The sequence below is a fragment of the Macrobrachium nipponense genome, chromosome 2 (assembly GCF_015104395.2).
Source record: "Macrobrachium nipponense isolate FS-2020 chromosome 2, ASM1510439v2, whole genome shotgun sequence".
In the NCBI taxonomy this organism is placed as follows: Eukaryota; Metazoa; Arthropoda; class Malacostraca; order Decapoda; family Palaemonidae; genus Macrobrachium; species Macrobrachium nipponense.
This window is the reverse complement of record NC_087201.1, coordinates 106,757,318-106,768,503: the sequence shown is the minus strand read 5'-3', so window position 1 is coordinate 106,768,503 and position 11,186 is coordinate 106,757,318. Positions and strand designations below refer to the sequence as shown.

General features: G+C 39.2%; 1 protein-coding gene across 1 annotated transcript; it reads right to left on the bottom strand.

Moving 5' to 3' along the window:
* Positions 1-2,352: 2,352 nt before the first annotated feature.
* On the bottom strand, positions 2,353-2,847 carry LOC135221271 (KRAB-A domain-containing protein 2-like). Its single transcript, XM_064259085.1, has one exon. The coding sequence runs from the start codon at positions 2,845-2,847 to the stop codon at positions 2,353-2,355; it is 495 nt and encodes a 164-aa protein (XP_064115155.1).
* Positions 2,848-11,186: the final 8,339 nt, after the last annotated feature.

The window sequence follows — 11,186 nt, the reverse complement described above, 5'->3', positions numbered from 1 at the left end:
GTAATTAATGTGCTTTATTGTGAAAATATATTTTATTCTTTCTTTGTAATTGTTCTTTAATAGCCACCTATCACAACAAAATTTGCTTTTAATAAAGGCATCTGTTTCCTCTTTTGTGTAATGTTTCTTTTTACTGACCCAAACAGCATATAAATACCCTACAATTAATACAGTGACACTATTAAGATCCTTTTTAGTCCTATAATTGTAACTGAACATTAGTGTTTTCAAAAAATTATCTCTATTTATTTTACAAGTATTGAATAGCACATTCGTTTAAATAATTGGAGAGAACTCCTAACTGGGAAACGTAACCTACCTTCCATAGTCCCTCTTCTGTGACATCTCTGAAGCTAGCTGAAAATCAATCATTAAGTCCTTAGGTGAATTCAGGCCCCCGCTATTACAAAAATATAATTTTTATTTCCCAAAATAGCTAACATGAAAATGGAATAAAATGAGTTAAAGAACATCTCAAAAATCGTTAATTACCTTTACCTTTCCCGAAATCATATTTGAATAAGTACCCACTCTTATCTCTTTCTGTTCAACTAATAAGTCAACACAAGTCTAGAGAAATCCATTTTTCTAATGATGACTTCGAATCCATCTGAAAACGAGAATATAATTATCAAACAAGGCAATGTTAAAGTTCGTCAATGAATGAGTGTCGCATCGCACTTCCCTTTCTCTAGAACTGAACTCAATGACACTACGTAAAAGGTGTTAACTTTTTCAAAGTCTTCACGTTACCTTTTCTGATGGATCTTAGTGCCTTCCCCCTACGGCAAAGTCTCTGACCACTACGACAGTTTGTCGTCTAATTGCCCCGTTAATTAACAAAGTAGAGATTATATCTCATTCACTTGCAACCCTCGTACGTATGTACACTCACCAACAGACGCACGGATACACGCATGCTACTGAACACATGAACATATGCACACAACTCTATTTCCATGTAATTGTTCACCTAGTGCATGTACTCGGTAACCTGTAACGACCTGTTTTAACCTCCCTTGTGGTTTACCTTATATCTATGGAATGTGTTCACGATCTCATTCCTGCACACGGCGTATTTTCTATGGGTTTTTATCTCAGCATTTTGAGGAATTCACTGTTTTGCACCTGTTTCTAACCAGCAAAAGCTAAGGTTATTATCCCCATTTCTTTTAATATATATGTCTATTTTCATGTCTGACCAGCACCTTAAGATATATATACATAATATAATATATATAATATATATATATATATATATATATATATATATATGTATGTATGTATGTATGTATATATAGTATATATGTTACACAAAATGTGGATAATTGCCAAATGTGTACATTTTGCGAGAAAGTTGCAAAATGTACACATTTGGAAATTGCGCTTGGCAAATGTAGATAATTATCCACATATGGCAAAATTTTGCCATTTTTAAAAAAAAAGCAATGGCATTTTGCCGATTGTACACAATAGGCAGAATGAAACAAGAATCAAAGAGAATTAGTATTTATTGTTCAAACTAAAATTAGTATTTATTAGTATTTATTGTTCAAACTAAAAGGGATTGACACTACTTTAACACTTAAATATTGCTACAAGAACGACCAGGGTGGCAACGAGAGTTACATTTTAACAGCTTATTTGTGCAGGAGCATCTGGAAGTTGTGCAATTTGTTTTACAGGCACACTTCACATACCCTTGGCCTCCTGTGTACCTGGTTACAGCGGTTCTCAAAGCCATTTCAACGTCGGGAACCTCATCTGGGGTGAGGAGCTTCTCCTTAACGGGGTCCATGTCAGCTGCCGTGTACCTGGCACAGGTCCTCGTCTCTCTGCAGCACCACAACCAGGAGATTCCTGCTGTCACTCGGCCCACGATCAAACTCGGGAACTTTCAGCGTCGCGTTGTCACCCACTTGTAGGGCACTTAAGAGGTGTTTCGCTCTCCTTGGCATTCTAAGTGCGGTTTTTTCTTGGCCGGCTGCAGCCAGTTGCCGAGCTTCAGCGAATTGCGGCGCCTCTTTTCCATCTCGTTCCTTTTCTCCTTCCTGTTCCTCCTCTCCTTCTTGTTCCTCTTCATCAGCCGCCCCTTCGGCTTCATTTTGGAGGATGGTGTCTAAATATTCTTCAGTTCTTATATTGCCGAGCATATTAGGTGGAATAACAGTGGATGCTAGGCCTACCTTGGGTTCGATCCCGAACATGACTTTAAACGGACTTGTTTTTATGGTTTCATGTTCCGAAGTGTTTATTTGCCACTGGACAAAGTGGACCCCAACGCTCCACCTGCTGGACTTGTTTTCGTGCATCCAAATTTTTAATTTGTCTTGAATGACTCCATTAAATCTTTCAACTGCACCTTTGGCATCGAGAAAAAATAGTCTCGCTTCTAACAGGCTTCACCACCAGACCTTTATGTACTCTACGTTTTTTCTTCTCTTGACACTCAATGCAAAAACTTATGAACATCTGGCAGCACTGCGTAGTCAAATTGGCCCGTTTCTTTTGTCCTTCTTTGAAAGTTTTATTTTCACCGCCATGACCCACAGCTGAATGCACGACCGAAATGGCCTGATGAACTTCCTTAAAGCACACTATAAACTTAAATTCACTTTCCAATCCTTTACGCATCCGAATAAGTCGGTCATCGTCACCAACTCTGAGAATTTCGAATCTTTTTTTCATATTATAGTCATCGCTGGTTTTAGGCCCTTCCTTTTCAATTTTAAGCAGCTGAGCTATCCACTGTGCACGTTTCTCTTTCCGAGGAATGACCATATTGTCATTCTTAGACTGTAATAAGTTGTCCAACTTCTGCTGAAACTGCTCTTTAAAGTCCGACATGCTACTTGTGAGTTGGTAGGACAGACCTCTGTAGTAGATCTGGTTTAACTGCCCTCCTCCTTGCCCAACTGCACGATTTCAGCTCGTAAACAAGAAGTGTTTCATATTAGTCTTAGTCTGAGAATTTCGAATCTTCTGCTCAAACTGCTCTTTAAAGTCCGACATGCCACTGGAACAAAAAAAAATCTGTTAACATTTGGCAAAATACTGTTGCAAAATCATGTTAACATTTTGCAAAATGTATTTGCAAAAAGTAGAAAAACTGCCAAATGTGAACATTTTGCAATCAATTTTGCCTATTGTGCACAATCGGCACCAAGCGCTGCAAATTGTACACAATAGGCAAAATTAATTGCAAAATGTACACATTTGGCAATTATCCACATTTTGCGTAACATATATAACTGAATCACGAAAGTTTGGAACGTGATAAATAAATGTGGGCTTTATTATAGCAAATCTCTGGAATAAAACCCACAAAAAGTTTTATAGTGTAAGTAACACGGAGAAAGAAACTTCTAAGAATATTCTCAGCTTACCTTATTTTAACGGTTTTGAAACCATAAAATCATTGTTAAAATATTCTAAGTTCAACCTCGTTTTTCCTATAATAACACACTAAAAGGAATGTTAATAAAAAATGGCCCCAGGGAAAGCAACAACATAATATATAAAATTCCATGTATGGACTGCCCCTCCTTTTATCTCGGGCAAAGTAGCAAGGGCTTAGCAGCATGAATCAAACAGTATAAATATTCTGTCAAAACTGGGCTAACATCTAATGCAATATTTATTCATTTGAGTGAAAACAACCACCGGATAAATTGGATCGGCAGTTCAGTAATTGCAAGATCAAAAGATATCTTATCACGAAATCTTATAGAATTCCATATATAAGTTTGAAAGGAGAGGTGATAAAGGGTTACCCATGACCATACCAAATATTTGTTGGTAATATTCTCCATTAACAATAAATCTGCAATTTGGTATGGCCATGGGTAACCCTTTATCACCTCTCTTTTCAAACTTAAATAGGGAATTTTTTGAGAGACAACACCTCCCGAATATCACACTTGTCCCCTTAAAATGGTACCGATATGTCGATGATATCTTAGTAGTCTTACCTGTTGGTATCGATGTAAATGATTTACTGTCTAAATTGAATAATTTAGTGCCATCCATAAAATTCACTGTCGAAATCGAAAATAACAATGTCATCCCTTTCCTAGATGTATTAATACATAGAAAATCTTTCCAATGCAAATTCAGTATTTATAGAAAACCCACAAATAATTTAACATATGTACATTTTTATTCTGGCCACCATCTTAATATTAAAATTTCAATTATTTCTTCTATGTTCCTACGTGCTTTGCATATCACGAGTCCACAATATCTTGACCAAGAAATAGAATACATAAAAAAGATAGGAAACGATCTCTGTTACCCACCTCATTTAATTGATTTATGTTATCAAAAAGCTCACAAAAAGTTTTACAGTGTTGCTATTAATGAAAAAGAAATGCCTAAAAATGTACTTAGCTTACCTTACTTTCGTGGATTTGAAACCATAAAATCAATATTTAAATCGTTTAATGTTAATGTAGTGTTCTCTTATAACAATACCATTAAAGATATGCTAATCAAGAATAGTCCCGTAACAAATAACATCATTTACAAATTCCTTGTAAGGATTGCCCATCGTTTTACATTGGTCAGTTAAGTAAAAATTTATGTGTACGTATTAAGCAGCATATGTATTCAGTTAGAACAGCCCAGACTTCAAATGCACTGTTTATCCATCTGAGTGAGAAATCTCATTGTATTAATTGGGGTGATACCTCGGTAATTGCTAGATCTAATGTTTTTGTTTCAAGAAACTTACTGGAATCGGCAATTATACAAATCACTAATAAAAACAACCTAAATCTTAGTCTGGGAATGTACCATTTGGACCCATATATTTGTAAGATGTTTATGAAGGACCTTAAAATAAATGAACTACCAATAAATTAGTCCCACATGTATATAGTTGTTATTTCTTTCTCTCTCTCTCTCTCTCTCTCTCTCTCTCTCTCTCTCTCTCTCTCTCTCTCTCTGGTTCGATATTCTCTGTCCCTCTTTCTCTTGCTTGATATATATATTTATATTTTCTTTCGTCTTTTTATTATTAATAATAATTTTTTGGGAAAATTTGTGTAAATTTCATGATATTAAATTGTATATGCTTCCTTGTTTGTTCAAAATGTACTGTTTTCTGGAAGAATAACTTGTTTACTGCGTGTATCCTCCAAGGTGTGGCTACCCTCAGGCGTTTCCTCGTTTCTGTAGAGTGAAATCGCCCTTATTGCTAATCTTGTAGTGTCAGTTTGGATATTAAGCCTTCTTTTGACTATGTTTTCCTCTGTAAAATCAGTTTGCCTTAGTAAAGGGTCTGAACAGGACCGAAAGTACTTGGCTGTCTCGCTTTTTCATTTTTTCCTTTGTGGCAAAAACCTTTATTTATACATAGCATCACGTTTTATATACTTCGTGATCAAGTTATTCATATATATATATATATATTATATATATATATATATATAATATATATATATATGATGTATAGATTGTCATGTTGTAAGGTGGCGGAGATAATGAAAATAGATGGCTCTACTTTGGATGTAGGTGCATCGAGCAATATGACTTAAGTTCACCACCTACCAGTGAACAGTAAAGAGAGTTCCTCAGTGAAATTAAATTGCCAACAGCTACCAGGGGTATGAGATAAACTTACAATGTCCACTAAAATACATTCTGTAATTCATAAAGGGGGATCAGAAGTAATATACAGGAGGTAACAATGGAACTCTGTGGCATTATCAGTTACCCCAACAGGTAACAAACACAATACGACGTGCCACAGTGCTGCAGTTATGTACATGAACCCAATATGGTTGAAATCTTAAAATCAAAATTAAAGGGGATCAGGATGCTTGCAAGGGAATGGTACAAAGGGAAACTGTAGCACACTCTTCACTCTGGGTTCTGGGAAAGCTTGACCGGATATAGCACTGAGTGGCACTGTTGAACTGAGGACACACAACCAGGACACTCATGAACGGATTTACAATGCATGGATCGTTGTAGCACACGAGGGGATGACAAATGAAATCAAATGGGAAAACACCAGGCAAAACAAACAACAATACTTCCGAAACTCTTATCACTGTAATAACAGGTAATGTTACGTTAACTGGTGTTCGAATAATTTACATATGAAGATTTCCAGAGGTCACGCAATGTAAACCCTTAAGGGAGATTGCAAAGTTATGGGCTTGGAGAACAGTAGAACAGCTAGAAGCAAAGTATGAGAATATGGTGAAGCCAACATAAAACTCCCATTCACTTTACTTTAGTCTGTGGACGAGATGTATGTAGAAACAGAGCCAGTCTGCAGGGTGCAGAAAACTTCAGTGGAAATCGGAGTTGCAGTCAGTCCCAATCCAGGGAGAATGTGGTGAGAGAAGGAGATGTGCTTCTGGTTACAAGTTAATGGTGCAGAGGATCTTCAGTGAAGGTATGCATACCCAACCTTTCCAAGGTGCATCCTTAGGCACTGGCAGGTTAGAGGTGCTTATGTGGACAGACTAAAGGTCAGCAACATCTACTGACGTAGGGGGAGCGTCATCTATACAAGAAGCGTGTCCGGCAGCAATTCCTCTCTCCATGACTCAAACTACTGCTATGACCTCTACATGGCAGCGATGCCCCCTCTATATACCAGACAAGGGACAATAGAGTCATTGACTTGTTGTGGTAGCACATGGCTGGCTTAATGTTCAGGTTCCCATCAGGATGTTTTGAAGTTGACAGGAATAGAAGTCACACGAGGGCCAGTTCCACAGAAGACAGAAAAATAATACTGAGTAAATTGCTTGAGATATTTAGAGTATTGCAAGGAAGGGCATCACACAACCCCAAAGTACGTATTGCAAGGAAGGGCGTCACACGACCCCTTACACGAGCTGAAGAGATGCCAGCAAAAATACTGTTAATAGGGGATGGCAAGGAACACCTCCAATATGCCACCAGCTGCAAAACATTGTGGGCATCTTCAGAATATTCTTGCAAACTGCCACAAGCCATCAGAGAATATAGGCGCTGAAAACCTCTCTATAGGGAGCCGTTAACTGCTATTTTATCATTCAAAAGTCCCCACATCACCAGCATAGATGAAAACTAAACAGGTGACGAACAGCCAAAACACTGTCAGACATGAAAAGATAAAAGACTCTTACATGGGTGACATACATAACTATTAACACTACAACTACTCTTTTAGGGGAGGAAAAAACCGAAGTCCAGCCTTCAAATAGACATACATAAACAAAATGGACAAAAAGAAAATAACAAAAGCTTACTTTAATGTGCGAAGTCAAAAGCACAGCAAAAATGCAAAATTAATTAAATTATTTACATACACTAACTTCATTACATATTGTATACCTCAGTGGAATGGTTGAGTTTCTCTATTGCAAAAAAATCTTGCCCTAAGAGCAGGGGTTGTCCAGTGGTGTGGGTCTCGGTAACTCCGAAACAGTGTTCACGTGACCTTGACGACAATGGTAAGGCAGACAGTAGGTAGGTCCAATGAGTGGCCATTGAACCAGCATAAGTAAATGTGTTCATCCTCTTGAATGGGATCTTTGGTAGGCATATGGTCTCCTAATGAAACTAACTTCCAACCCCATGTCTATGTTCTTCAGCAAATGAGCAGGATTTGAGCCATCTGGGTGAGTGACACTCAGATTCTGCAACCTTATCCATTTAGTTGAGATCTGTTCACTGGCTGCCGTCTGAACTGCCTTAGCCAACCTCATCCATTTAGTTGAAATCTGTTCACTGGCTGCCGTCTGAACTGCCTTGGCCAACCTTATCCATTTAGTTGAGATCTGTTCACTGGCTGCCGTCTGAACTGCCTTGGCCAAGACGTACTGTGGGCAACCTGGAAAGTGGGTGGGTGCATGTCAGACTTTCCTGCAATCTCTGCTCCTGAAGTGTGATTTGGACGTTGTGATATGCCTGAGGCACTGTTATTGTTCTTGGCAGGAGGAGCCTCGCCAAATTTATTTGGATGTTTCTTGTGCCCATTATTATTCTTGCTGGGGCACTTGTCAGCTCTGGGGCCCCAGCCTTCTTACGCAAGTGGCAAATGAGCGGTTTTGGACGGAAGCCATTCTTAGTGTGAGCAGAGACCGAGCTATGGTGGGAGGTGAGATCTTTTTGTTGTTCGAGCTCAAATGTTTGTGGTGCTTTTCCCATTCGTCTGCTAGCTGGCAACATTTGTCGATACCTGAAGGCCACCTTTTGTGTGAGTTAGTTACAAGGGCACTGAGAGTGTAGTAGTAGAAGTCTTCTAACATGATATGTTCTGTGACTTATGCATAAGTCTTTTCAGGAAGAGGCTCCATCAACCAGTTGAAATTCTGAGTTTTATAATAGATCTAGTCCATCCAGGACTGTCCTACCTCTTTGGAGAGACTGCGCCAGTGCTTTCACCATTTCTCTGGAGTTATTTCAAAGGCTTTAGCAATAGCTCGTCTCACCGTGGCAAGATCTCTTTGCTCAGCAGAGGTCAGAGCTTGGAGTGCATTATAACCCCTTCCCTTCATGTGCTTATTCAGGATAAGGAAAATCTCCGCCAGAGTTGGGGAGAAATTCTCAAACTCTCTCTCAATGTGATGGAGCCAAGCCTCTGGCTCAGTGTCCGTCAAAGGCTGAATAAGGCAGCTCATCCCTTGGAAGATGGCATGGGGAGTATTCATAGCAGGGTGTGCTATTCTGTACTGGGCTATAGCTACAGCATTTTCATGGCGAAATCACTCTACTGCAAGTTTGTAATTTCATTGTTCCTCCTTTACTTTCCTCTCTGCTTCTGCAAGAGCAAGCTGTTTCTGGGCTAGAGCCAGTTCAAAGTCCCGTTTTTCTTCTTTGAGCTCCTCGCTCTCCTGCCTCCTCCTCCCTTACAGCTTGCTCTTGAGCTCTCTCTTTCCTGACCTGTTCTACTAGGGCCTCAACCCAGGTTGTAAGATTTTCTCCTCAGAGACTCCTCCCCAGCTCTAGGGCTTGGAAAAGTTTGTAACCTATGACATACTGAGAAGATATGTGATGAATTAGCCAACAAGGTATGATGCCACTGGGTGGCATGGTATAAGCAAGGTGTAAAAGGATCCTGACAAGTACTCTGCACTTAAGTTCTAACAGCTTATGCAAGTCTCAGCAATAACACCTTATGTCAAAACAGGGGCGAATGCTAGCAGAACTGCACTCGCAAAGGGATAACGTCCAGTGGCTCGTAACAGTTGGGAACTGCCAATGAAGGTGACGTTCATTAGGCACCAGAAAGGTGCGTAGATACAAGTCTTAGTAGTTTTAGACACACACAGCGGCACTTGCAAAAGTGCGGCTAAAGCAGGAGTGTCAGTGAAGGTGGCACTCGATATGCTCCAAACAGTTGCATAGATACAAGTCTGAAGACTTTGGCAACATAGCAGCACTCTCAAAAGTGCGGCGATGGCAGGACACTCGTTGTGTACCAAATAGGTGCATATACAAGTCTGAAGACTTTGACAACACAGCGGTACTCACAAAAGTGCAGCTATGGCAGAAGTGTCAGCAAAGGTGGACCTTATAAGGATTGATTTTGTTGTGTCCAAATGTATCCATCAAATGGACAAAATGCACCTTCAGTGCAGGTACATCTAGAGTACAGTCCTCGAATAAGGCTTTCACAGCACTCAAACACAGCTGTGGTGAAGTCAGACAACCTCTTACTTCTACTTCTTGGGAACAAGTTGGGGTGCTCTCATGAGTGGGGGTGGTACTGATCAGGTGCACATGCAAAGAAGGTGCTTGAATGAATGGAGGTGGCACTGACCAGGTGCATGGACAGTCTGCAAACACGGCTGTACTCAACTGTATTAACAGTCCCTTACAAACTCAGGTCACAGATCAAGCAGATCAAGGCACGTAATATTGCACCAACGGTCCCTTTCAGACTCAGGGCGTAGTTCAACAAACTTTAAGCACTCAACAGTGCCTCCACAGTCCCTTCTAGACTCAGGTGCAGGTGTTCCTAAGAATGTAGGTTTGCACGAAAGGTGCATGGTTGGGTTACCAGAGAAGTAACCTGCAAGAAGTACGTAGGTAGGTCCTGCAGGACAAAAGCCGTCGACAATACCTCTCAAAAGCGTTGTAACGTGCAAGAAGTATGGAGGTAGGTCCTGCAGGACAAAAGTCGTCGACAATGCATCTCAAAAGCGTTTAAGCACTCAACAGTTCGAACATACAACAGACAGGAATTCCTAAGAAAGAACTACACACAGTTGCAAAAATCAAGTGCGAAATTGTGGCAACAAGAAAGGTGGTAGAGTAAGTGAGTCACTGCAAGGCTCGACAAACAGTTATTGATGCTGCAGCATACGCTCACACAACGTGTGACACACTTCTAGTAGAAGATTTAAGCTATCCAGCTATACACCCATAACATCTACCAGTGTTTGTTGATAAGGTCAACCAACAAGGCTAGCTGCAAAGTAATCGTTCGTAGTTTCTTGACATATGCACACAAACACACTAATTTACACACAAAGTTCTCTACTGTTCTCGCAAAGGATAATTGTTGCAGAATCTTAGCCTCGTAAATGACTGGTTACAGTTAGACTATATCCCCGAAGCTTGTAGACTAGTGAGCTAAGGAAAATGAAAAATGAAAGTGTTTCCACTTGGATTGATCGCGAACTATCAAAGTTACGCATATATATATATATATATATATATATATATATATATATATATATATATATATATATATATATATATTAGTCAAAGCCAAGTCATTTTGATGCATAGGATATCAATGATTGTTACACGTAACGGAAAAAATTTGAATTTTGATACCATTATTGGGAAAGAGAACCGTAATTCTTGGAGAGTTGAATAACCAATATTGTAGAGATAACTGTTGGGAGCGTGAATGAATTTTATGGTGATATAATTGCTGGTTTATTGTTTGGAATCTGAAAATACAGTAATAAAGTTACTGTCTTAAGAATTCACAACCGTATACTAACGCTCCTCAACTGTCAAGTCGTAGGTAAATAAATGTAGTAGAATAGTAGGCTAATCGACGATTCAGTGAGACAGTCGATATTTTACTAGTGTGTGATGACTCGTCGTCTCATGTACACACTGACCTTGATTCACACTTTTTGAGGAAAGTATGACATTGGCTTGTGTTGATTTCATTTAGAATATTATTATTATTATTATAATATATACTAATATACATACACACT